A 23,484-nucleotide genomic window follows, 5' to 3' on the forward strand; every position below is an offset into this window, starting at 1 on the left:
CAACCTAACCCACACATCTTTGGACTATGGGAGGAAACCGGAGCACCCGGAGGAAACCCACGCAGACACGGGGAGAATGTGCAAACTCCGCACAGACAGTGACCCGAGCCGGGAATCGAACCTGGGACCCTGGAGCTGTGAAGCAGCAGTGCTAACCACTGTGCTACCGTGCCGCCCATTGGCTGATCATCAAATTCAATATCCTGATCCTTTCCCCTTCCCCCCGTATCCCTCGATCCCTTTAGACCCAAGAGCGAAATCTAATTTCTTCTTCAAATCACACAACGTTTTGGCCTCAACTACTTTCTGTGGGAGTGAATTCCACACATTCACCACCCTCTGGGTGAAGAAATTTCTCCTCACCTCAGTCCTAAAAGGTTTACCCCTTATCCTCAAACTATGACCCCTAGTTCTGGACCATCGGGAACATTCTTTCTGAATCTACCCTGTCTAACCCTGTTAGAATTTTATAAGTTTCTATGAGATCCCCTCTCGCTCTTCTAAACTCCAGTCAATATAATCCTAACCGACTTAGTCTCTCCTCATATGACAGACCTGCCATCCCAGGAATCAGCCTGGTAAACCTTCGCTGAACTCCCTCTATAGCAAGGACATCCTTCCTCAGATAAGGACACCAAAACTGCGCACAATACTCCAGGTGTGGCCTCACCAACGCCCTGTACAATTGCAGCAAAACATCCCTATTCCTATACTCAAATCCTCTCGCTGTGAAGGCCAACATACCATTTGCCTTCTTTACTGCCTGCTGCGCTTACTTTCAGCGACTGATGCACGAGGACTCCAAGGTCTTGTTGAGTATCCACCTCCCTCATTTTGCTCTTTGCTGCTAGGCCTCAAAAGCCTGGTTCTTGAGTAGGTAGCTTCCCAGAATTTCCATCCTTGAAGGGGCCTGATAGACCGCAGCCTCCTCCTTGAGGCTTGAGGCAAATGTTTAACTCTGGGTGTCACAAGTAGGCTTGCATTAACACTGCAATGAAGTTACAGTGAGAATCCCCCAGTCCCACACTCCGGCGCCTGTTCGGGTTACACTGAGGGAGAATTTAGCACCTAACCAGCACGTCTTTCGGACTGTGGGAGGAAACCAGAGCACCCGAAGGAAACCCACGCAGACAAAGAACAAAGAACAATACAGCACAGGAACAGGCCCTTCGGCCCTCCAAGCCCGCGCCGCTCCCTGGTCCAAACTAGACCATTCTTTTGTATCCCTCCATTCCCACTCCGTTCATGTGGCTGTCTAGATAAGTCTTAAACGTTCCCAGTGTGTCCGCCTCCACCACCTTGCCTGGCAGCGCATTCCAGGCCCCCACCACCCTCTGTGTAAAATATGTCCGTCTGATATCCGTGTTAAACCTCCCCCCCCTCACCTTGAACCTATGACCCCTCGTGAACGTCACCACCACAGGGAGAACGTGCAGACTCCACACAGACAGTGACCCGAGCCGGGAATCGAACCCGGGTCCCTGGCGCTGTGAGGCTGCAGTGCTCACCACTGTGCTACCGTGTGCGGTTTTTAACTATTTGTATCACAAGTCGGCTTACAGTAACGCTGCAATGAAGTTACTGTGAGAATCCCCCAGTCACCACACTCCTGTTCGGGTCACACTGAGGGAGAATTTAGCACCTAACCAGCACGTCTTTCGGAGGATACCGGAGCCCCCGGAGGAAACCCAGACAGAGAAGGTGCAGACTCTGCACAGTGACCCCAGGCCGGGAATCGAACCCGGGCCCCTGGCGCTGTGAGGCAGCAGTGCTAACCCACTGTGCCACCGTGCCGCCCTTGGGTCCCACGAACGAATAAAGGGGGGAGAAAAACCGACCACCCGTATGAAAGAAAGAACAGCAAACCAGCAAAGTAATCGCTGTACACATTTTAAATAACAAATACAAATGCATCTCTCTTGGAATTCCATTTCAAGATGGCTGCTCTCACTGTGAGAACACATGTCTCAATAATGAGACTTACCCTTTTTAAAAATCAGTATATTTACAAACTTTACAGGAGGAGTGCATGTTAACGGTTACAAGGAGTCAAATAACGGTGCTATAAACTGTGTTCTGTCGGTGGGGGAGTCGGTTCCTGCCCACAGGATGTCCAAATGGTGCAGGCTACGGGAGTGGAACCTTCTCGACTAGGCCTAATCCTATTGGAGGCTGGCAAGAGTTCGCAGGAGGGGGCGCTCTTCGATTGTGTTTGGTTGTGGGTGAGGGGAGAGTGTGTCTCTGTGGTTGGCGGGGCGAGGATGTCCGATTGGGGGTAAGGGGGGGGAGAAAGATATTCTGGGTTACTTGTCGCGCTTGGAGGAAGGGCACTCTCCCCTCTCTCTTCTTGGCCCACGAGCCGCGCTGTAAATTATCCGCCGGATTCGCAAAACAGGGTGGTTGATAATGAGAATGAGCCTTCAACTGGAGGCGCAGGGCTTTGTTGTAATATTTAAATCCCCCTCTCCCCAGTCCCGATTGGTGGGGGAAGGGAATTAAGATTGAGCCTCACGTTTGATGGTCTACAGACTGTCCAATTGGAAGCTGGCCTGGACCGTTGACCGTTGACACAGAGCGCCCAGCCAGAGAAATTGGTCAATTTAAACCGGACAAATGATAGAGTGTCAAATTTTCAAACAACCACAATTTATACTGCAGGAGAAAAGGCTGCTGGAAAGGGGCAGCACTTGATGAATGATACCGAGTGCGCTGATAGCTACATTAAGGACGCATTTAAAATAATCAGTCAAGTTCGTAATGTGGCTCATTTATACATACTTGAATCGACACACATTATTAATGGGGACTCATGCTCTGCAAACAAAAGGAATATGTCCAAGCCTTTTTGGAAGCTTGAGGGGAAGATAGTTCCTTTCTCCACCTTAGCCAATCAGAGTTTACTGGTCAACCAATCAGCACCCTTTGCTCCTGCAGTATAAATTGTTGTGATTGGTTGAAATTTGGCACTTTAAGAGGCTGTCCAAAAAAAAAAGACATTGCGGAACACTTGACTCAGCAGGGTGCTCGATTTCCACTCGCAGGCGAGTCGCGATCGATTGAGGTTGGTCATTTGGGCTTAATCGCGATTGGTGGTGTAGCGCGCTGATTAGTGCTACAATGGGAATGGGGTTGAGGGCTCCCGAGCCCGTTTCCATGGCAACTTCCCGCCCAAAATCTGGGATGGGGCTCAGAGGGTTGCCGGGCCAGCCTCCTCAACTTGTTTGGAGGTCAGGGCAAAACACAGCCTTCACCTCAGAGACACTACAATTCAAGGCCTTGCCTCTGTGCGGCCCTGCGTCTGGGTCAGAGAGAACCTGCTCCATTATCAGGCCTGTACTGGTGTTCGGAAGGCCCAGCAAAGTAAAAGAGGGGGTTCAGTACCTTCAAAAATCATTGGGTACCTGGGTTCGAAAGCGACACATGCCACCGACTCCCAGGTTGGCGCTAGGGTTGGCACCAAAAGTTTGCCATTTGAGGCCAAAAAAAGATTTGGATGTAGGGAAGGCTCCTGGTTCTAGAGGTCGGGTCGAAGAGACCTGGGAAGGGGGCGAATAATCCTTTCAGGGTCAGTATTTGGCGGTTCCGAGGGGTGGTATCGCCTGACCGGGGGGTGAAAGCACAGCGAAAGGAGACGCACCCAAAGGAGAGTGGCAGAGGGCTGCGACTCTGGTGCTACGGGTTAGAACCAGATGCCAATGCGGCCGCGGGCGACACGGGGGTATTAGAAATAAAGTCAATAGAATTATCAATAATTAACTGACGCCTGTCATTCTTTGTACATTCAAGTGGTTTAGAATGTTAAATTAACTAGTTAATGTCCCTCTTAATATACAATCCAAATTGTGCAGTGTTATAAACATCCATATTAATTCAGGGGAGTGGGCGGTGGGGAGAGAGTCCGCACCCGGGTGAGAGCTATGGGGGGCTTTAATAGTCCCTTCCAGTTTCTGCTCTCTCCCCCCCACTGCTGTCTCATCCCACTTTGAGTACCTCCCCCTCCTCTTTATGTCGGGGGTCTTGTTTCGAAGTTGCGCGGTCCCCAGTCGATGCCAAGGCACATCCGAGGGTGAGAGGGGCAGCACTTAATGAACAATTGTGAGTGCGCTACCCACACGACGGATTTAAGATGATTGGTTGAGCTGGAAGATGGGGGGGATGGGCAGGTCATCGGTAGAAGGCTCAGGTGAGCCGGGACCGCGGAGCGCAACCTGGGATCTTGCTGTGCGCACTGGGCATGTTGACCGAGGGAGGGGGTTAGAGAGCCCGATGCGACCAAAAGAGGCGCCGCGTCCGGAATCGGGCACCGCGCACGGCGGGCTGAGGCGAACGCTACGGGCTGTGGGGCAGCAGTCGGGTCCAACGTCCATTGTTGGCGTCCAGTTCCCCCCCTCCCACCCCGCCAGCCCCCGCATCTGTGCCCAGGATTCTCCCGCGTTTCGGGAGAGACCGGCAGTCCCACTTGGAGACACCGTGGCAGCTACTCGGCTCCGAGGAGAGATCCGGAGGGAAGGCCTGGCTGCGATCTCCGCACTTTCGGAGGGGGTGTTGGAGGCCGGGATGAGCTCTTCCCGGGTAGAGGTGGGGCGGCCTGTAAAAAACCACAACAAAATGACAGACTGGCTTCACATCAACTCAGCTCGATAGGAATTCATCAGCGTCTACACCTCAGCTACAGTTAGTTCCCTCTGTCCTCCTCTCTCCTTTTATCCCCCTCTCTCCTCCCGCTCCCCTCTTTATTCTCATTCTTCATCTCTCGATTCTCTCCTGCTCATGTTTCTCGCCAGCACCTCTTCTGCTCCCATATCTCCCACTCCCTGTAACCTCCCCCTCTGTGTGACTCTCTCTCTCTGTAACCTCCTTCTCTCTGCAACTCTCCCTCTCTGCAACTCTCCCTGTCTGCAACTCTCCCTGTCTGCAACTCTCCCTCTCTGCAACTCTCCCTCTCTGCAACTCTCCCTCTCTGCAACTCTCCCTGTGTGCAACCCACCCTCACTCGCACTCACCCTCACTCGCACTCGCACTCACCCTCACCCCCTCTCACGCACTCACCCCCTCTCACGCACTCACCCCCTCTCACGCACTCACCCCCTCTCACGCACTCACCCCCTCTCACGCACTCACCCCCTCGCACGCACTCACCCCCTCGCACGCACTCACCCCCTCGCACGCACTCACCCCCTCGCACGCACTCACCCCCTCGCACGCACTCACCCCCTCGCACGCACTCACCCCCTCGCACGCACTCACCCCCTCGCACGCACTCACCCCCTCGCACGCACTCACCCCCTCGCACGCACTCACCCCCTCGCACGCACTCACCCCCTCGCACGCACTCACCCCCTCGCACGCACTCACCCCCTCGCACGCACTCACCCCCTCGCACGCACTCACCCCCTCGCACGCACTCACCCCCTCGCACGCACTCACCCCCTCGCACGCACTCACCCCCTCTCACGCACTCACCCCCTCTCACGCACTCACCCCCTCGCACGCACTCACCCCCTCTCACGCACTCTCTCTCTCACTCACCCTCTCACTCACCCTCTCTCTCTCACTCACTCTCTCACTCACTCTCTATCCTTTCCTTCTCCTGTTCCCCCCTCTCCCAATCTCTCGACTCGCTAACCTGTCTGACCTGGCCACCTCCTCTCTCCCTCTTTTAACAGCACTCCAGAGCGCTCTCCAATCCCACCCCTCGTTCCAACTCGTCAGCCAGCGTCTCACCTCCGACACCTCTCTCTGGCTGCCCATTTCGTAGGGCCTGTTCTTCGGCGGGGTTGGTGGGGGAGTGTCACGCGAGTCTGGTGTGATCTCTGGGCTGCTCTGCAGTGTGGGAGAACCTGCGAGAGGGAAGGGTGAGAGGTTACGTCAAAACTCTTGGCCTTCGAGAATTGGAACCAGATGTCCGACTTTAACCGTGAATAGTGGGTGTCACAAGAAAGCAGCCCACAAACTGGTATTATTCTTCCCAGTCTCATCCAGGCAAGTGGGGAGTATTCCCTCACACTCCTGACTTGTGTCCTTGTAGATGGGGGACAGGCTTTGGGGGGAGTCAGGAGGTGAGTTACTCTCCGCAGGATTCCCAGCCTCTGACCTGCTCTGGTAGCCACAGTATTTATACGGCCGAGTCCAGCTCAGTTTCCGGTCAATGGAAACCCCCAGGATGTTGATAGTGGGGGGATTTAGCGATGGTGATGTCATTGAATGTCAAGAGGCGATGGTTAGATCCTCTCTCTTGTTGGTGATGGTCATTACCTGCTATTTGTGTGGTGTGAATGTTCCTTGCCACTTGTCAGCCCAAGTCTTGATATTGTCCAGATCTTGCTGCATTTGGACATTATAGACTCCCTACAGTGAAGAAGGAGGCCATTTGGCCCATCAAGTGTGTACCGACCTAGCGACAGAGCATCTTACCCAAGCCCTATCCCCATAATCCCTCCAATCCACCTAACCTGCACATCTTTGGATACTAAGGAGCAATTTAGCATGGCCAATCACCCTAACCTGCACATCTTTGGACACTAAGGGACAATTTAACATGGCCAATCCACCTAACCTATACATCTTGGGACACTAAGGAGCAATTTAACATGGCCAATCCACCTAACCTACATATCTTGGGACAGTAAGGAGCAATTTAGCATGGCCAATCCACCTAACCTGCACATCTTTGGATACTAAGGAGCAATTTAGCATGGCCAATCACCCTAACCTGCACATCTTTGGACACTAAGGGGCAATTTAGCATGGCCAATCCACCTAACCTACATATCTTGGGACACTAAGGAGCAATTTATCATGGCCAATCCACCTAACCGATACATCTTGGGACACTAAGGAGCAATTTAGCATGGCCAATCCACCTAACCTGCACATCTTTGGACACTAAGGGGAAATTTAGCATGGCCAATCCACCTAACCTGTAACATCTTTGGACACTAAGGGGCAACTTAGCATGGCCAATCCACCTAACCTGCACATCTTTGGACATCTTCAGTATCTGTGGAGTGGGGAACAATGGTGAACATTGTGCTGTCGTTAGCGAACATCCTCACTTCTCATGATGGAAATAAAAGGTCACAGTCGGAAGAGTTGACAATTGGACGTACATCTGGGGGGATGAGTGTTGGGGAGAGTGGCAGAGCGTTCGACAGGACCACTAAAGAGGTGAGGATTTTGGGGGTCGTTTGGAGAAATCCCCCCCGCCCCACGCCGCGCGGTGAGTTGGTAACCGGCAATTACGTACTCAGGGTCCACGTGACACTGGGAGATGTTCCCGGCAGCGATGAGTATGGCAGCTGGGATGAGTAGGTTTGCAGTGGGGAGTGACGTCTCTCGCCAAACTGAAGACTCTTTGGTCGCTGGGCTCTCTGAGAAGCGATCTGGAAGGACAGAAAGAATCAATCAAGTTTCCCCTCCCTTTCTCAGTCAAGAATCTATCCGACAAATATTCAATGATTCTGCTGCCACTGCCTCTTAAGGATTTACCACCCTCTGAGAGAGAACGGAAATCTCACCTCATCTCCGTCTGAAATTCATCATAGAATTGCTACAGTGCAGAAGAGGGCCATTCGGCCCATCGAGTCAAGGGGGCTGCGGCACAGTGGTTAGTACTGCTGCCTCACAGCGCCAGGGACCCGGGATCGATTCCCGGCTCGGGTCGCTGTCTGTGTGGAGTCTGCACATTCATCATAGAAACCCTACAGTACAGAAAGAGGCCATTCGGCCCATCGAGTCTGCACCGATCACAATCCCGCCCAGGGCCCTACCCCCATATCCCTATATATTTTACCCACTAATCCCTCTAACCTTCACATCTCAGGACACTAAGGGGCAATTTTAGCATGGCCAATCAACCTAACCCGCACATCTTTGGACTGTGGGAGGAAACCGGAGCACCCGGAGGAAACCCACGCAGACACGAGGAGAATGTGCAAACTCCACACAGACAGTGACCCAACACAGGAATCGAACCCAGGTCGCTGGAGCTGTGAAGCAGCAGTGCTAACCCACTGTGCTACCGTGCCGCCCATTCTCCCCGTGTCTGCGTGGGTTTCCTCCGGGTGTTCCGGTTTCCTCCCACAGTCCAAAAGACATGCTGGTTAGATGGATTGGCCATGCTAAATTGCCCCTCAGTGTCCAAAGATGTGCAGGTTAGGTGGATTGGCCATGCTAAATTGCCCTTTAGCATCCAAAGATGTGTAGGTTAGGTGGATTGGCCATGCTAAATTGCCCCTTTGTGTCCAAAGATATGCAGGTTAGGTGGATTGGCCATGCTAAATTGCTCCTTAGTGTCCAAAGACATGTAAGATAGGTGGATTGGCCATGATAAATTGCTCCTTTGTGTCCAAACATGTGCAGGTTAGGTGGATTGGCCATGCTAAATTGCCCCTTAGTGTCCAAAGATGTGCAGGTTAGGTGGATTGGCCATGCTAAATTGCCCCTTAGTGTCCAAAGATGTGTAGGTTAGGTGGATTGGCCATGCTAAATTGCCCTTTAGCATCCAAAGATGTGTAGGTTAGGTGGATTGGCCATGCTAAATTGCCCCTTTGTGTCCAAAGATATGCAGGTTAGGTGGATTGGCCATGCTAAATTGCTCCTTAGTGTCCAAAGACATGTAAGATAGGTGGATTGGCCATGATAAATTGCTCCTTTGTGTCCAAACATGAGCAGGTTAGGTGGATTGGCCATGCTAAATTGCCCCTTAGTGTCCAAAGATGTGTAGGTTAGGTGGACTGGCCATGCTAAATTGCCCCTTAGTGTCCAAAGATATGCAGGTTAGGTGGATTGGCCAGGCTAAATTGCTCTTTAGTGTCCAAAGATGTGTAGGTTATGTGGATTGGCCATGCTAAATTGCCCCTTAGTGTCCAACGATGTGCAGGTTAGGTGGATTGGCCATGTTACGTTGCCCCTTAGTGTCCAACGATGTGCAGGTTAGGTGGATTGGCCATGCTAAATTGCCCCTTAGTGTCCAAAGATGTGTAGGTTAGGTGGATTGGCCATGCTAAATTGCCCCTTAGTGTCCAACGATGTGCAGGTTAGGTGGATTGGCCATGCTACGTTGCCCCTTAGTGTCCAACGATGTGCAGATTAGGTGGATTGGCCATGCTAAATTGCCCCTTCGTGACCAAAGATGTGTGGGTTAGGTGAATTAGTGGGGTAAATATGTCGAGCTTCGAGGATTGGGCTGGGGAGGGTGGGACTGGGTAAGGTGCTCCGTTGAAGAGTCGGTGAGGACTTGATGGGCCAAATGGCCTCCTTCTGCACTCTCGAGATTCTGTAGTTCTGCACCGATTCTCCGACAGAGCATCTTACCCAGGCCCTATCACCTTAACTCACATATTTAGCCCACTAACCTACACATCTTTAGACACCAAGGGGTAATTTAGCATGGCCAATCACCCTAACCTGCACATCTTTGGACACTAAGGGGCAATTTAGCATGGCCAATCCACCTAACATTCTGCACCGTCTCCTTTCCTTCTCTATGAACAATATGCTTTGTCTGTATAGCGCAAGAAACAATACTTTTCACTGTATCCCAGTACATGTGACAATAATAAATCAAACAATACTTTTCACTGTGGTGGCACAATTGTTAGTACTGTGGCCTCACAGCGTCAGGGACCCGCGTTCGAATCCCGGCTTGGGTCACTGTCTGTGCGGAGTCTGCACGTTCTCCCCGTGTCTGCATGGGTTTCCTCCGGGTGCTCCGGTTTCCTCCCACAGTCCAAAAGACGTGCTGGTTAGGTGGATTGGCCATGCTAAATTGCCCCTTAGTGTCAGGGGGACTAGCTCGGGTAAATACGTGGGGTTACGGGGATATGGTCTGGGTGGGATTGTGGTCGGTGCAGGCTCAGTGGGCCGAATGGCCTCCTTCTGCACTGGAGGGATTCTATGAAATCAAACAATACTTTTCACTGTATCCCAATACACGTGACAACAATAAATCAAATCAAATCAAAGACAGATTCAGAGGAATGTTTAGGCCCAAGGCCTGGGGACACCGACTGCACCGTTGGATGTACCAACACCACACGGACTGCGCCAGTTCGAGGAGGCAGCTCACGGAACCTTCTCGAGGGGGAATTCAGGATGCTGGGCCTTGCCAGCGATGCCCATGCCCCTTGGTTAGATTTTTCTAAAAATCGGGTTGAAGATACATACGGTTTCTGAAAAGTAGACTCTCTCCGACAAGGGGTCGTTCTTCTGGCCTCTCTCAAAGATGACCTGAGATTTACTGAGGTTCTTCTCTTTTCTCCTCGTCTGATTCACCTTGCCGTCAAAGTCGTCCTCCTCGGGCCTAGCGAGGGAGAAAGGCCTTCGCTCCAGTAAAGGGTCCAAAACGCAGCTGCAAAGGGCACAGAACAGAACAGACGGTTGCCTTTCTTAACCAGGTAAAGCACCCGCCACTCGCCCGGCAGAAACAGAAAGACTCGCGTTCAAGACAGCGGTGCTAACTGCGCTGCGCTCCATCAGCGCTGCACGAGAATGTCCAGCTCGAATTTTGTGCCCTTCCCTGGACTTGAACCAGGAACCTTGTGATTTCTGGCCGATTCCCTTTGTTGAAAATTTTGGGTGCCAAGGACAAGAGGAGCGACAGATACGTACGGACAGAAGGCATATGAGCTGGAGGCGGCCATTTTGGCCCTTCCATATCACTCTCTTTTCGGACGAGATCATCTCCCACCTCATCTCCACCTTCCTGAGCTGTCCCCAAATCCCTCAATTTCCCTCAATTCCAAGCCACACTATCAATCCCCTCCTTGGATAATTCCCTCTTCCCAGGAATCATTCTGTTTTGCCCCTGTTGGGGTTAAGTAGGCCTTAGGTAGGAGGCCTAAATATCTCATAGGCCCCGTGTCATTGACGTAAGCTCTCCTTACTCTTAAAGTCCAATCCCTTTGTAAAATAAGCCAATGGTTAGATGACGCTGGACAATTTAGACTCCACGCGAAGTTAGGATGTCTGCCATGGGACCTTGGGGTGGAGGGGGCGAATTAATGGTGGAATTTAACGATGGGGGTGGTCTGACCTTGTGGTCAGAGGGCGCTTGGGAGGCCCTGCGCCACCTGACTCAATTCCCAGGTAATCAGGCACTTTGTTGGACGGCCATCCAGATATGGGCCTTACCTGACCTGGTCCCTCCCATGCCGACACTATAGTTAAGAAAGCCTCACCAACGCCTCTACTTTCTCAGGAGACTAAGGAAATTCGACATGTCTGCTACAACTCTCACCAACTTTTACAGATGCATCATAGAAAGCATTCTTTCTAGTTGTATCACAGCTTGGTATGGCTCCTGTCCTGCCCAAGACCGCAAGAAACTACAAAGGGTCATGAATGTAGCCCAATCCATCACTGATCTGGAAGAAGGAGTAACTGGGGTGATCAGTAGGTTTGCGGACAACACAAAACTGGCAGGACTTGCAGATAGTGAGGAACATTGTCAGAGGCTACAGAAGGATATAGATAGGCTGGAAATTTGGGCAAAGAAATGGCAGATGGAGTTCAATCCTGATAAATGCGAAGTGATGCATTTTGGTGGGAATAATGTAGGGAGGAGCTACACAATAAATGGAAGAACCATAAAGGGTGTAGAGACGCAGAGGGACCTGGGTGTGCAAGTCCACAGATCTTTGAAGGTGACGTCACAGGTGGAGAAGGTGGTGAAGAAGGCATATGGCATGCTTGCCTTTATAGGACGGGGCATAGAGTATAAAAGTTGGGGTCTGATGTTGCAGATGTATAGAACGTTGGTTCGGCCGCATTTGGAATACTGCGTCCAGTTCTGGTCGCCACACTACCAGAAGGACGTGGAGGCTTTGGAGAGAGTACAGAGGAGGTTTACCAGGATGTTGCCTGGTATGGAGGGGCTTGGTTATGAGGAGAGATTGGGGAAACTGGGGTTGTTCTCCTTGGAAAGACGGAGGATGAGGGGAGACTTAATAGAGGTGTATAAAATTATGAAAGGCATAGATAGGGTGAACGGTGGGAAGCTTTTCCCCGGGTCGGTGGTGACGTTCACGAGGGGTCAGAGGTTCAAGGTGAAGGGGGGGAGGTTTAACACAGATATCAGAAGGACGTATTTTAAACAGAGGGTCGTGGGGGCCTGGAATGTGTTGCCGGGCAAGGTGGTGGAGGCGGACACACTGGGAACGTTTAAGACTTATCTAGACAGCTATATGAACGGAGTGGGAATGGAGGGATACAAAAGAGTGGTCTAGTTTGGACCAGGGAGCGGCGCGGGCTAATTGTTCTTTGTTTCTCGTTTCAAGGCTTCATTCTATGATCATCTTGCTGGTGCCAGTACAGAGCGAGACTGCGGATAGTTGGGAACCTGTCTCGGGGGCAGGGAATTCAGATGGTGTTCGTAAAGCAGAAGTGGAAATGACTAGGGTTGGGAAGCATTTTCTGATCAGGGCCAGTGTGATCTCCTGGACTCGTTTCGATCGCCTCAGGGGGTCGGAGAGGAATTTTCCAGATTTTATTTTCCCCATATTGGCCCTGGGGTTTTCACTCTGGGTTTTCGCCTCTCCCTGGAGATCACATGGTCTGGAATGGGGGGCTGGGGGTGAGTTAATAGGTTGTGATGAACAAAGCATCGTAGCTGGGAGGGACAGCTCGGTGGATAGGATATTAGGATGTAGATGGGCTGGAAAATTGGGCCGGGATCCTGGATTCAGGATTCAATCCTGGACCGGGGAGCGGCGCGGGCTTGGAGGGCCGAAGGGCCTGTTCCTGTGCTGTATTGTTCTTTGTTCTTGTTCTTGTTCAAACCAGCCTCCCATCCATTGACTCTGTCTACACTTCCCGCTGCCTCGGGAAAAGCAGCCAGCGTAATCAAGGACCCCACGCTCCCCGGACATTCTCTCTTCCACCTTCTTCCATCGGGAAAAAGATACAAAAGTCTGAGGTCACGTACCATCTGACTCAAGAACAGCTTCTTCCCTGCTGCTGTCAGACTTTTGAATGGACCTACCTTGTATTAAGCTGATCTTTCTCTACACCCTAGCTATGACTGTAACACTGCATTCTGCATCCTCACCTTTCCTTCTTCCCATTGTACTCTATGAATGGTATGCTTTGTCTGTATAGCGCGCAAGAAACAATACTTTTCACTGTATCCCAATACATGTGACAATAATAAATCAAATCAAAAATCCTGCTCTGATAACCACCGCCACTCCCCACCCATCCAAGGGGTGTTGTCCGTCATTCAGAGGCCAGTACGACAGTTGGGGCGGCGGGGCTGGTGGGAGCAGGGGGTGTTACAGACTACTCCCCTCCCCCCACCCCAACCACCCGAATCCCTGCTCCAATAATCTACTCACCCATTGGATGCTGGCCGGGAGGAGGTACTGTCCGACGAGGTGGAGGAGCTGGATGCTGCCGACGAGGCCACGGATATGGTGGAGAGGCGCCAGAGGGTGGACGACATGATGTAGGGCAGTACCATGGAGCCGGTCCTGCTTCGCTTCCTGTCGGTGAGGGAGGGTGCCTGAGGGGAGGGCGGGGAGATGGTCAGACAGTTGTGACGCTACTGTGCCTTTAAGAGATGTATTTTTTAAAAAACATAATCTTTGTAAGCTATCCTCCACCCTAGCTATGACTTATAACACTACATTCTGCACCCTCTCCTTTTCTTCTCCTCTATGTACTCTATGAACGGTATGCTTTGTCTGTTAAGTGCGCAAGAAACAATACTTTTCACTGTATCCCAGTACATGTAACAATAATAAATCAAACAATACTTTTCACTGTATCCCAGTACATGTGACAATAATAAATCAAACAATACTTTTCACTGTATCCCAGTACATGTGACAATAATAAATCAAACAATACTTTTCACTGTATCCCAATACATGTGACAATAATAAATCAAACAATACTTTTCACTGTATCCCAATACATGTGACAATAATAAATCAAACAATACTTTTCACTGTATCCCAGTACATGTGACAATAATAAATCAAACAATACTTTTCACTGTATCCCAATACATGTGACAATAATAAATCAAACAATACTTTTCACTGTATCCCAGTACATGTGACAATAATAAATCAAACAATACTTTTCACTGTATCCCAGTACATGTGACAATAATAAATCAAACAATACTTTTCACTGTATCCCAGTACATGTGACAATAATAAATCAAACAATACTTTTCACTGTATCCCAGTACATGTGACAATAATAAATCAAACAATACTTTTCACTGTATCCCAGTACATGTGACAATAATAAATCAAACAATACTTTTCACTGTATCCCAGTACATGTGACAATAATAAATCAAACAATACTTTTCACTGTATCCCAGTACATGTGACAATAATAAATCAAACAATACTTTTCACTGTGTCCCAATACATGTGACAATAATGAATCAGTTCAAACCAATCCATATCGCAGGGCTAAGACAGGGAGACGTACCAGTGTGATTACTCCGTACAGCTTCTCCACTTTCTCCTTCAGCTCCCTGAAGCAGGACGCGATGCGGGCATGAAGCGGCCTCAGGTCTTCTGTGGATTTATCGCCGTGAATCCGTATCCCCTCGGTCAACAGCGGAATCTGGGAAAAGATTCGGGGAGGGAGGTGGTGGGAGGTGGGGAGAAAAAGCTCATAACTGTGCAAGGGCAAATAGACTAAGCAAAGTAAAGGAGTGGGGGGAGGGGGGGTAGATTGGGGGTCACTGATGAGCGAGTTGGCGGCCGAACAAGACCAGTGGGCACCGACTGGCATTTGAGTTTCTGCCCGCGATTTCCCAAAGGGATTTAAGAAAAAGCGCTTGCTTTTATCTCAAGTATGCCCCCCCCCCACTTTTACCCCCCCAACCCCGTGTGTGCCCCCGCAAATCTTCCCAAGAAGGGGGTCAATCGTCCAATCGAAAGTGGCCAAATCAGAGGGCGGATGGGGCCTGAGGGGGAAAGAAATCTTGTTACAGTTCTCTGGAGCTTTGGTTCGGTCACAGTTGGAACACAGTCGGGTGGTGTAGTGGTATTGTCATTGGACTAGTCATCCAGAGACCCGGGGGAATGCTCCTCAACCTTGGCTTGAATCCCACCACAGCGGAGGGTGAAATTTGAATTCGATTATAAGTCTACCGGTGACCATTGTCGAAAAAACCCATCTGGTCCACTAATGTCCTTTAGGGAAGAAAATGTGCTGTCCTTACCTGGTCTGGCCAACATGTGACTCCAGTTCCATATCAATCATAGAATCCCTACAGTGCAGAAAGAGGCCATTTGGCCCATCGAACCTGCACTGACTCTCCAACAGAATGTCTTACCCAATTCCGCCCCCTATCACCATAACTCTGTACACTTACCATGGCTAATCTATCTAGCCTACACATCTTTGGACACTAAGGTGCAATTTAGCATGGCCAATCCACCTAACCTGCACATCTTTGGACACTAAGGAACAATTTAGCATGGCCAATCCACCTAACCTACACATCTTTGGACACTAAGGTGCAATTTAGCATGGCCAATCCACCTAACCTGCACATCTTTGGACACTAAGGAACAATTTAGCATGGCCAATCCACCTAACCTACACATCTTTGGACACTAAGGGGCAATTTAGCATGGCCAATCCACCTAACCTGCACATCTTTGGACACGAAGGTGCAATTTAGCATGGCCAATCCACCTAACCTGCACATCTTTGGACACGAAGGAACAATTTAGCATGGCCAATCCACCTATCCCGCACATCTTTGGACACTAAGGGACAATTTAGCATGGCCAATCCCCCTAACCTGCACATCTTTGGACACTAAGGGGCAATTTAGCATGGCCAATTCCCCTAACCTGCACATCTTTGGACACTAAGGGGCAATTTAGCATGGCCAATCCACCTAACCAGCACATCTTTGGACACTAAGGGACAATTTAGCATGGCCAATCCCCCTAACCTGCACATCTTTGGACACTAAGGGGCAATTTAGCATGGCCAATCCACCTAACCTGCACTTCTTTGGACACTAAGGGACAATTTAGCATGGCCAATCCACCTAACCTGCACATCTTTGGACACTAAGAACATAAGAACATAAGAAATAGGAGCAGGAGTAGGCCATCTGGCCCTTCGAGCCTGTCCCGCCATTCAACAAGATCATGGCTGATCTGAAGTGAATCAGTTCCACTTACCCGCCTGCTCCCCACATCCCCTAATTCCCTTATCGATCAGAAAACCATCTACCCGTGATTTAAACTTCGCATGGAAAATCCACCTATCCCGCACATCTTTGGATACTAAGGGGCAATTTAGCATGGCCAATCCACCTAATCAGCACATCTTTTGGAGTGTGGAAGGAAACCGGAGCACCCGGAGGAAACCCACGCGGTCACGGGGAGAATGTGCAAACTCCACACAGACAGTGACCCAAGCCGAGAATCGAACCCGGGACCCTGGCGCTGTGAGGCAGCAGTGCTAACCACTGTGCCCAATGTAGTTGACTGCTCCGACATGCCACCTCTGAAACACGCTCAGTTGTAGGGGAATTAGGGAATGGGCAATGCCCATAAAGGAATAGAACTGTGTGCAGTTCTCCATATGTCTGATAGAGTATAAAAGTTGGGGTCTGATGTTGCAGATGTATAGAACGTTGGTTCGGCCGCATTTGGAATACTGCGTCCAGTTCTGGTCGCCACACTACCAGAAGGACGTGGAGGCTTTGGAGAGAGTACAGAGGAGGTTTACCAGGATGTTGCCTGGTATGGAGGGGCTTGGTTATGAGGAGAGATTGGGGAAACTGGGGTTGTTCTCCTTGGAAAGACGGAGGATGAGGGGAGACTTAATAGAGGTGTATAAAATTATGAAAGGCATAGATAGGGTGAACGGTGGGAAGCTTTTCCCCGGGTCGGTGGTGACGTTCACGAGGGGTCATAGGTTCAAGGTGAAGGGGGGGAGGTTTAACACAGATATCAGAAGGACATATTTCACACAGAGGGTGGTGGGGGCCTGGAATGTGTTGCTGGGCAAGGTGGTGGAGGCGGACACACTGGGAACGTTTAAGACTTATCTAGACAGCTATATGAACGGAGTGGGAATGGAGGGATACAAAAGAGTGGTCTAGTTTGGACCAGGGAGCGGCGCGGGCTAATTGTTCCTGGTTTCTCGTTTCAAGGCTTCATTCTATGATCATCTTGCTGGTGCCAGTACAGAGTGAGACTGCGGATAGTTGGGAACCTGTCTTGGGGGCAGGGAATTCATATGGTGTTCGTGGAAGTGGAAATGACTAGGGTTGGGAAGCATTTTCCGATCGGGGCCATTGTGATCTCCTGGACTCGTTTCGATCGCCTCAGGGGGTCGGAGAGGAATTTCCCAGATTTTTTTCCCCCATATTGGCCCTGGGGCTTTTCACTCTGGGTTTTCGCCTCTCCCTGGAGATCACATGGTCTGGAATGGGGGGGTGGGGGTAAGTTAATAGGTTGTAATGAACAAAGCATCGTAGCTGTGAGGGACAGCTCGGTGGATAGGATATTGGTATGTAGATAGGCTGGAAAATTGGGCGGGGATCCTGGATTCAGGATTCAATCCTGGACCAGGGAGCGGCGCGGGCTTGGAGGGCCGAAGGGCCTGTTCCTGTGCTGTATTGTTCTTTGTTCTTTGTTCTTTGTAAGGAGTGCCACACGGAATAGGAGCAGGAGTCGGCCGTTCTGCCCCTCAAGCCTGCTGTGCCCTTCAATAGGATCATGGCTGATCTGAACTCCCCAGGTCCACTTTCTTGTCCTTTCCCCTTTGATTCCCTAACTGATCAAGAAGCCATAAATATACACAAGGACTCTGCCCCCACAACTCCCTGGAGTTCCAAACACTCTCAACCCTCCAAGAGAAGAAATTCCTCCTCACCTGTCTTAAATTGGCACCCCTTTAACCTGAGGCAATGGCCTGAATTTTACCGCCCAGTCCGCCACGGGAATGGGAGCGGGCGAGTGGGTGGAGCGTGGGAGGGTGCGTCTTACCTGGGGCAGGATTTTACGGTTTTGGGACCAGCAAGGTCGGAAAGTCCCGCCCCATGCATTGGAGGAGGCACCCCGATGGTTTCACTGGATCGGTCCCGGGGAATGGGAGGGATTGTCCTATGGGAAGACACTGAGTGAATTGGACCCACATTCTCCGGGGAAATGGCGAGGCAATCTCACGGAAACGGGAAAGGACATCTCAGTGTTTCGCAAAGGGGGCGCAGGCGGGAAGTGGAAAGGAGGGATGGTGCAGGGATAGGAGGCTCTGGAGCCAAATGTGCGGATGACACAAAAATAGGCGGGACAGTAAGTTGCAATGAGGAAATAAGAACCTTACGAATGGATATAGATCGGTTAGGAAAGTGGGCCAAAATGTGGCAGACGGAGTTTAACGTGGATAAGTGTGAGGTCATGCATTTTGGTCGGAAAAATGGGAAGGCAACTTATTATCTAAATGGGGAGAGACTTTGGGGTTCTCCAGTGCAGAGGGATCTGGGTGTCCTTGTTCATGAGTCACAGAAAACTAGCATGCAGGTACAGCAGTTAATAAAGAAAGTGAATGGAATGTGGGCATTTATAGCTAAAGGAATATAAAGGTGAGGAAGTCTTGTTGCAACTATACAAGGCATTGGTGAGGCCGCACCTGGAGTATTGTGCACAGTTTTGGTCCCCTTATTTGAGGAAAGGTGTCGTGGCATCAGAGGCAGTTCAGAGGAGGTTCACTAGATTGATTCCAGAGATGAGGGGTTTGTCGTGTGAAGAGAGATTGAACAGTTTAGGCCGATACTCTCTGGAATTTAGAAGAATGAGGGGAGATCAAATTGAGGTTTACAAGATGATAAAAGGTGTGGATAAAGTAGACGTGGAGCGGATGCTTCCTCTTGTGGGGCATTCTGGGACGAGAGGTCATAGTCTCAGGATAAGGAGCAGCAAATTTAAAACAGAGTTGAGGAGAAACTACTTCTCCCAAAGGGTTGTGAATCTGTGGTATTCGCTGCCCCAAAGTGCGGTGGATGCTGGGACAGTGAGTACATTTAAGGAGGAGTTAGACAGATTTTTAATTGGTAATGAAGGGTTATGGGGGGAAGGCAGGAAAATGGGGATGAGGAGCATATCAGCCATGGCGGAGTGGACTCGATGGGCCGAATGGTCTAATTCTGCTCCTATATCTTATGAATTTAGGGGGCAGGGGCGCCCACTAGTGTTAGGAGATAGAGCAATCCTATAGACCCAACAAAAGACAGGGCTGGGAGGCCTTGTCTGATGCTAGCGAGCCTACCTGCAGGGCGATGAGTTGCTTTAAGGTGTCTATCTTCTCCTGATCTTCGGGATGGTCTTGCAAGTACCTCGGATTGAAGAACGCCTGTAAGAATGAAGACATTTCAAAAGAGAACTTTGCACCTGTTGACATCAGCTTGGCCAACTCAGCGAAGGTGGGGGCAGCGGGAAATGTTGCAGCAGGTTTTGACACTCGTCCGGACAAACACAAGGATGCCAAAGGGTCTCTTGTGTTGATACCGAGCCGTTAAGAAATGTCTTAATCATGTTTTGCTGCAGGGTGTTTCCTGGAATTCTATCGGTGCCGTGTTGTCTGTGACTGCTGTCATTTATCTGTTGCTGAGGCAGTATAATGGATATCATGTTGATTTTAATCTGGAGTAACGCAGTGTCCTGGGGTTTCCATGGTCGTTTGGCGGATTGCCGAGTGGAGCATGACTTGGGGGTGATTGACAGGTCAGATGATGCCTGGGGACAGGTTTTTACACAGAAAAGTCGAAGTGCTTAGTTTCGGTTCAGTTGCTGTTAGACGCTGGTGGGGCAGGCAGTGCCTCTCTCTTTCCAGAGACTTTCTGAAAATTCCAGGACTGGGAAGCCTTAGAGAATTGACCCAACACTCACAGCAGGTATTAAAACGCCGGACAGACTAGATTGGGAGAAACTGTTCCCCGCTCATAAAAGGATCGAGAATGAGAGTGGTTTATAAGTGAATTGCAAAATAAGCAAGTGTGATGTGAAAAGGAGCTTTGTTGTGTGCAGTTTTGGTGTCCTTATCTGAGGAAGGATGTCCTTGCTATAGAGGGAGTTCAGCGAAGGTTTACCAGGCTGATTCCTGGGATGGCAGGTCTGTCATATGAGGAGAGACTAAGTGGGTTAGGATTATATTCACTGGAGTTCAGGAGAGTGAGAGGGGATCTCATAGAAACTTATAAAATTCTAACAGGGTTAGACAGGGTGGATTCAGAAAGAATGTTCCCGATGGTGGGGGGAGTCCAGAACTAGGGGTCATAGTTTGAGGATTAGGGGTAAACCTTTTAGAACTGAGGTGAGGAGAAATTTCTTCACCCAGAGGGTGGTGAATGTGTGGAATTCACTCCCACAGAAAGTAGTTGAGGCCAAAACGTTGTGTGATTTCAAGAAGAAATTAGATATCGCTCTTGGGTCTAATGGGATTGAGGGATATGGGGGGGAAGGGGGGGATCAGGGTATTGAATTTGAGGATCAGCCATGATTGAAACGAATGGCGGAGCAGGCTCGAAGGGCCTCCTCCTGCTTCTAGTTTCTATGTAGGTCTTGGCGCACTCAGGACTGCTCAGCAAGTGCTGCCCAATTGCATTTAACTTGGGGATTTGCGAGTGGGCGGTGGGCTTTGTGGCATTTCTCCGCACCCCTTCGCCTCCCGACCTTATCCAGATCTCCACGCTAGGGGCGAGCGTACCTTTTCATAATTGACGAAGCCTCCCATCACTCCCGCGTCGACTATTCCGGAGAGGAGCATGGAGAGCGGGTGAGCGGGAAGCGATCTGTCCCAGGCATACTGCTGCACCATGTTGCTTATCTTCTCGTTTGTCTTCTCCATGGTTTCGATCGCGTTTTCCAAGGGACTGATCTCTTCCTGGGTGAAAAAAACCGGAGAGGTCGAGAAAGGGGATGAAGGGGGGGGTAGATCTTGCCCCACCATCGTCACCCTCCCTCCAACCGCTGCCTCTCCTGATCTCTGAGGCCTACCTAGGAGGCCACAGCACCTCCTGAAACTCACTAAGCCACCCTTCCTCACCCAATCTGGGTGTCCTCGTGCATCAGTCGCTGAAAATAAGCGCGCAGGTACAGCAGGCAGTAAAGAAGGCAAATGTTGGCCTTCATAGCGAGAGGATTTGAGTATAGGAATAGGGATGTTTTGCTGCAATTGTACAGGGCATTGGTGAGGCCACACCTGGAGTATTGTGTGCAGTTTTGGTGTCTGTATCTGAGGAAGGATGTCCTTGCTATAGAGGGAGTGCAGGGAAGGTTTACCAGGCTGACTCCTGGGATGGCAGGTCTGTCATATGAGGAGAGACTAAGTCGGTTAGGATTATATTCACTGGGGTTTAGAAGAGTGAGAGGGGATCTCATAGAAACTTATAAAATTCTAACAGGGTTAGACAGGATAGATTCAGAAAGAATGTTCCCGATGGTGGGGGGAGTCCAGAACTAGGGGGTCATAGTTTGAGGATAAGGGGTAAATCTTTTAGAACTGAGGTGAGGAGAAATTTCTTCATCCAGGGGGTGGTGAATGTGCGGGTTAGGTTGATTGGCCATGCTAAAATTGCCCCTTAGTGTCCTGATATGCGTAGGTTAGAGGGATTAGTGTGTAAAATATGTAGGGATATGGGGGTAGGGCCTGGGTGGGATTGTGGTCGGTGCAGACTCGATGGGCCGAATGGCCTCTTTCTGTACTATAGGGCTTCTATGATTCTATGATTTCTATGAATGCGTGGAATTCACTACCACAGAAAGTACTGAGGCCAAAACGTTGTGTGATTTCAAGAAGAAATTAGATATCGCTCTTGGGGCTAAAGGGATATGGGGGGAACGCCCTGTATAATTGCAGCAAAACATCCCTATCCCTATACTCAAATCCTCTCGCTATGAGGCCAACATACCATTTGCCTTCTTTACTGCCTGCTGTACCTGCGTGCTTACTTTCAAAAGAACAAAAGCAATACTTACGGACATTGTGGCTTTGACCTCAAACCACTGGAGAATGCCGGGGAACTTGTACGCTGTTGTGTAAGTCACTCTTTCTATCCACATGGTCTGAAATGCAAGAGGCATCTATAAGGTTACACATCACCTTTCAACCCCCCCCCCACACATCCCCTGGCCCTGTTGGTGACAATCCTCGCTCACTCCCTCTTCCCTGCCGGAAAACAGGGACAGAAAAGTGGGAAAGATCCGCCCCTTTTCCCTCAGGCCCGGAATATTCAATGGTGTTCACACTCCGACCTTCATATGATGCAAAGGGACCTTGGCGTGTTTGTCCACAGATCTCTGAAGACGGAAAGGCAGGTTAATCGGGTGGTGAAAAAGGCATATGACACACTCGCCTTTATCAATCGGGGTGTAGGTTACAAAAGCAGAGAGGTCATGATGGAGTTGTTTGAACTTTGGTGAGGCCACAGCTGGAGCACTGTGTGCAGTTCTGGTCGCCACATTATAGGAAGGATGTGATTGCACTGGAGGGGGTGCAGAGGAGATTCACCAGGATGCTGCCTGGGACGGAGCATTTAAGTTATGAAGAGAGGTTGGATAGGCTTGGGTTGTTTTCATAGGAGCAGAGAAGACTGAGGGGCGACCTGATCAAGGTGTACAAGATTATGAGGGACATGGGCAGGGTGGATAAGGAGCAGCTGTTCCCCTTAGTTGAAGGGTCAGTCACGAGGGGACACAAGTTAAAAGTGAGGGGTGGGAGGTTTAGGGGGGATGTGAGGAAAAACCTTTTTACCCAGAGGGTGGTGAGGGTCTGGAATGCGCTGCCTGGGAGGGTGGTGGGGGCGGGATGCCTCACATCCTTTAAAAAGTACCTGGATGAGTACTTGGCACGTCATAACATTCAAGGCTACGGGCCTAGTGCTGGCAAGTGGGATTAGGTGGGCTGGTCAGGGCCTCTCATGCATCGGTGCAGACTCGATGGGCCGAATGGCCTCTTCTGCACTGTGGTATTCTGTGTATCTCCATCGAGAATTCCCTGTACGGTTCAACACTGCCGGCCTCTGTGGCTCAGTAGGATTCCCTCCGGGACAGAAGGTTGGCGGGTTTAGGCACCCCCCTCCCCCCCACCATTTAACCAAATCTGGGCCTATGGAGGTTGGGAGAAAAGCAAGAGCCAATCTTTCCGATCGGTGACCTGAAGCAGATGAAGTGATTATTTGATTCTTGTCTTCACTGATTTCAGGTCAAGTGTCAAAGGTTAAACATAGAACAAAGAGATCCAGGGGTACATGTTCATAGCTCCTTGAAAGTGGAATCACAGGTGGACAGAGTGGTGAAGAAGGCATTCGGCATGCTTGGTTTCATTGGTCAGAACATTGAATACAGGAGTTGGGACGTCTTGTTGAAGTTGTACAAGACATTGGTAAGGCCACACTTGGAATACTGTTTGCAGTTCTGGTCACCCTATTATAGAAAGGATATTATTAAACTAGAAAGAGTGCAGAAAAGATTTACTAGAATGTTACCG

The 23,484-nt window shown here is 50.2% G+C and overlaps 1 protein-coding gene across 3 annotated transcripts in view; it reads right to left on the minus strand.

The window, feature by feature from the left end:
* Positions 1–1,986: 1,986 nt before the first annotated feature.
* dock5 (dedicator of cytokinesis 5) overlaps positions 1,987–23,484 on the minus strand; it is a 293,002-nt gene continuing 271,504 nt past the window's right edge. For 2 of the 3 annotated variants that reach the window (XM_078239223.1, XM_078239224.1), the window contains 9 exons: positions 21,975–22,061; positions 20,704–20,880; positions 19,267–19,350; positions 14,449–14,586; positions 13,335–13,501; positions 10,168–10,351; positions 7,247–7,382; positions 5,725–5,840; positions 1,987–4,588 (listed from right to left, as the gene is read on the minus strand). In XM_078239223.1, the coding sequence (XP_078095349.1) occupies positions 4,478–4,588; positions 5,725–5,840; positions 7,247–7,382; positions 10,168–10,351; positions 13,335–13,501; positions 14,449–14,586; positions 19,267–19,350; positions 20,704–20,880; positions 21,975–22,061 (1,200 nt within the window). In that variant the 3' untranslated portion in view covers positions 1,987–4,477. Of the gene's footprint in view, positions 4,589–5,724; positions 5,841–7,246; positions 7,383–10,167; positions 10,352–13,334; positions 13,502–14,448; positions 14,587–19,266; positions 19,351–20,703; positions 20,881–21,974; positions 22,062–23,484 lie in introns of those variants that run through there. The other variant, XR_013500554.1, reaches the window with a different exon arrangement.

The sequence above is a fragment of the Mustelus asterias genome, chromosome 22 (assembly GCF_964213995.1).
Source record: "Mustelus asterias chromosome 22, sMusAst1.hap1.1, whole genome shotgun sequence".
NCBI lineage: Eukaryota > Metazoa > Chordata > Chondrichthyes > Carcharhiniformes > Triakidae > Mustelus > Mustelus asterias.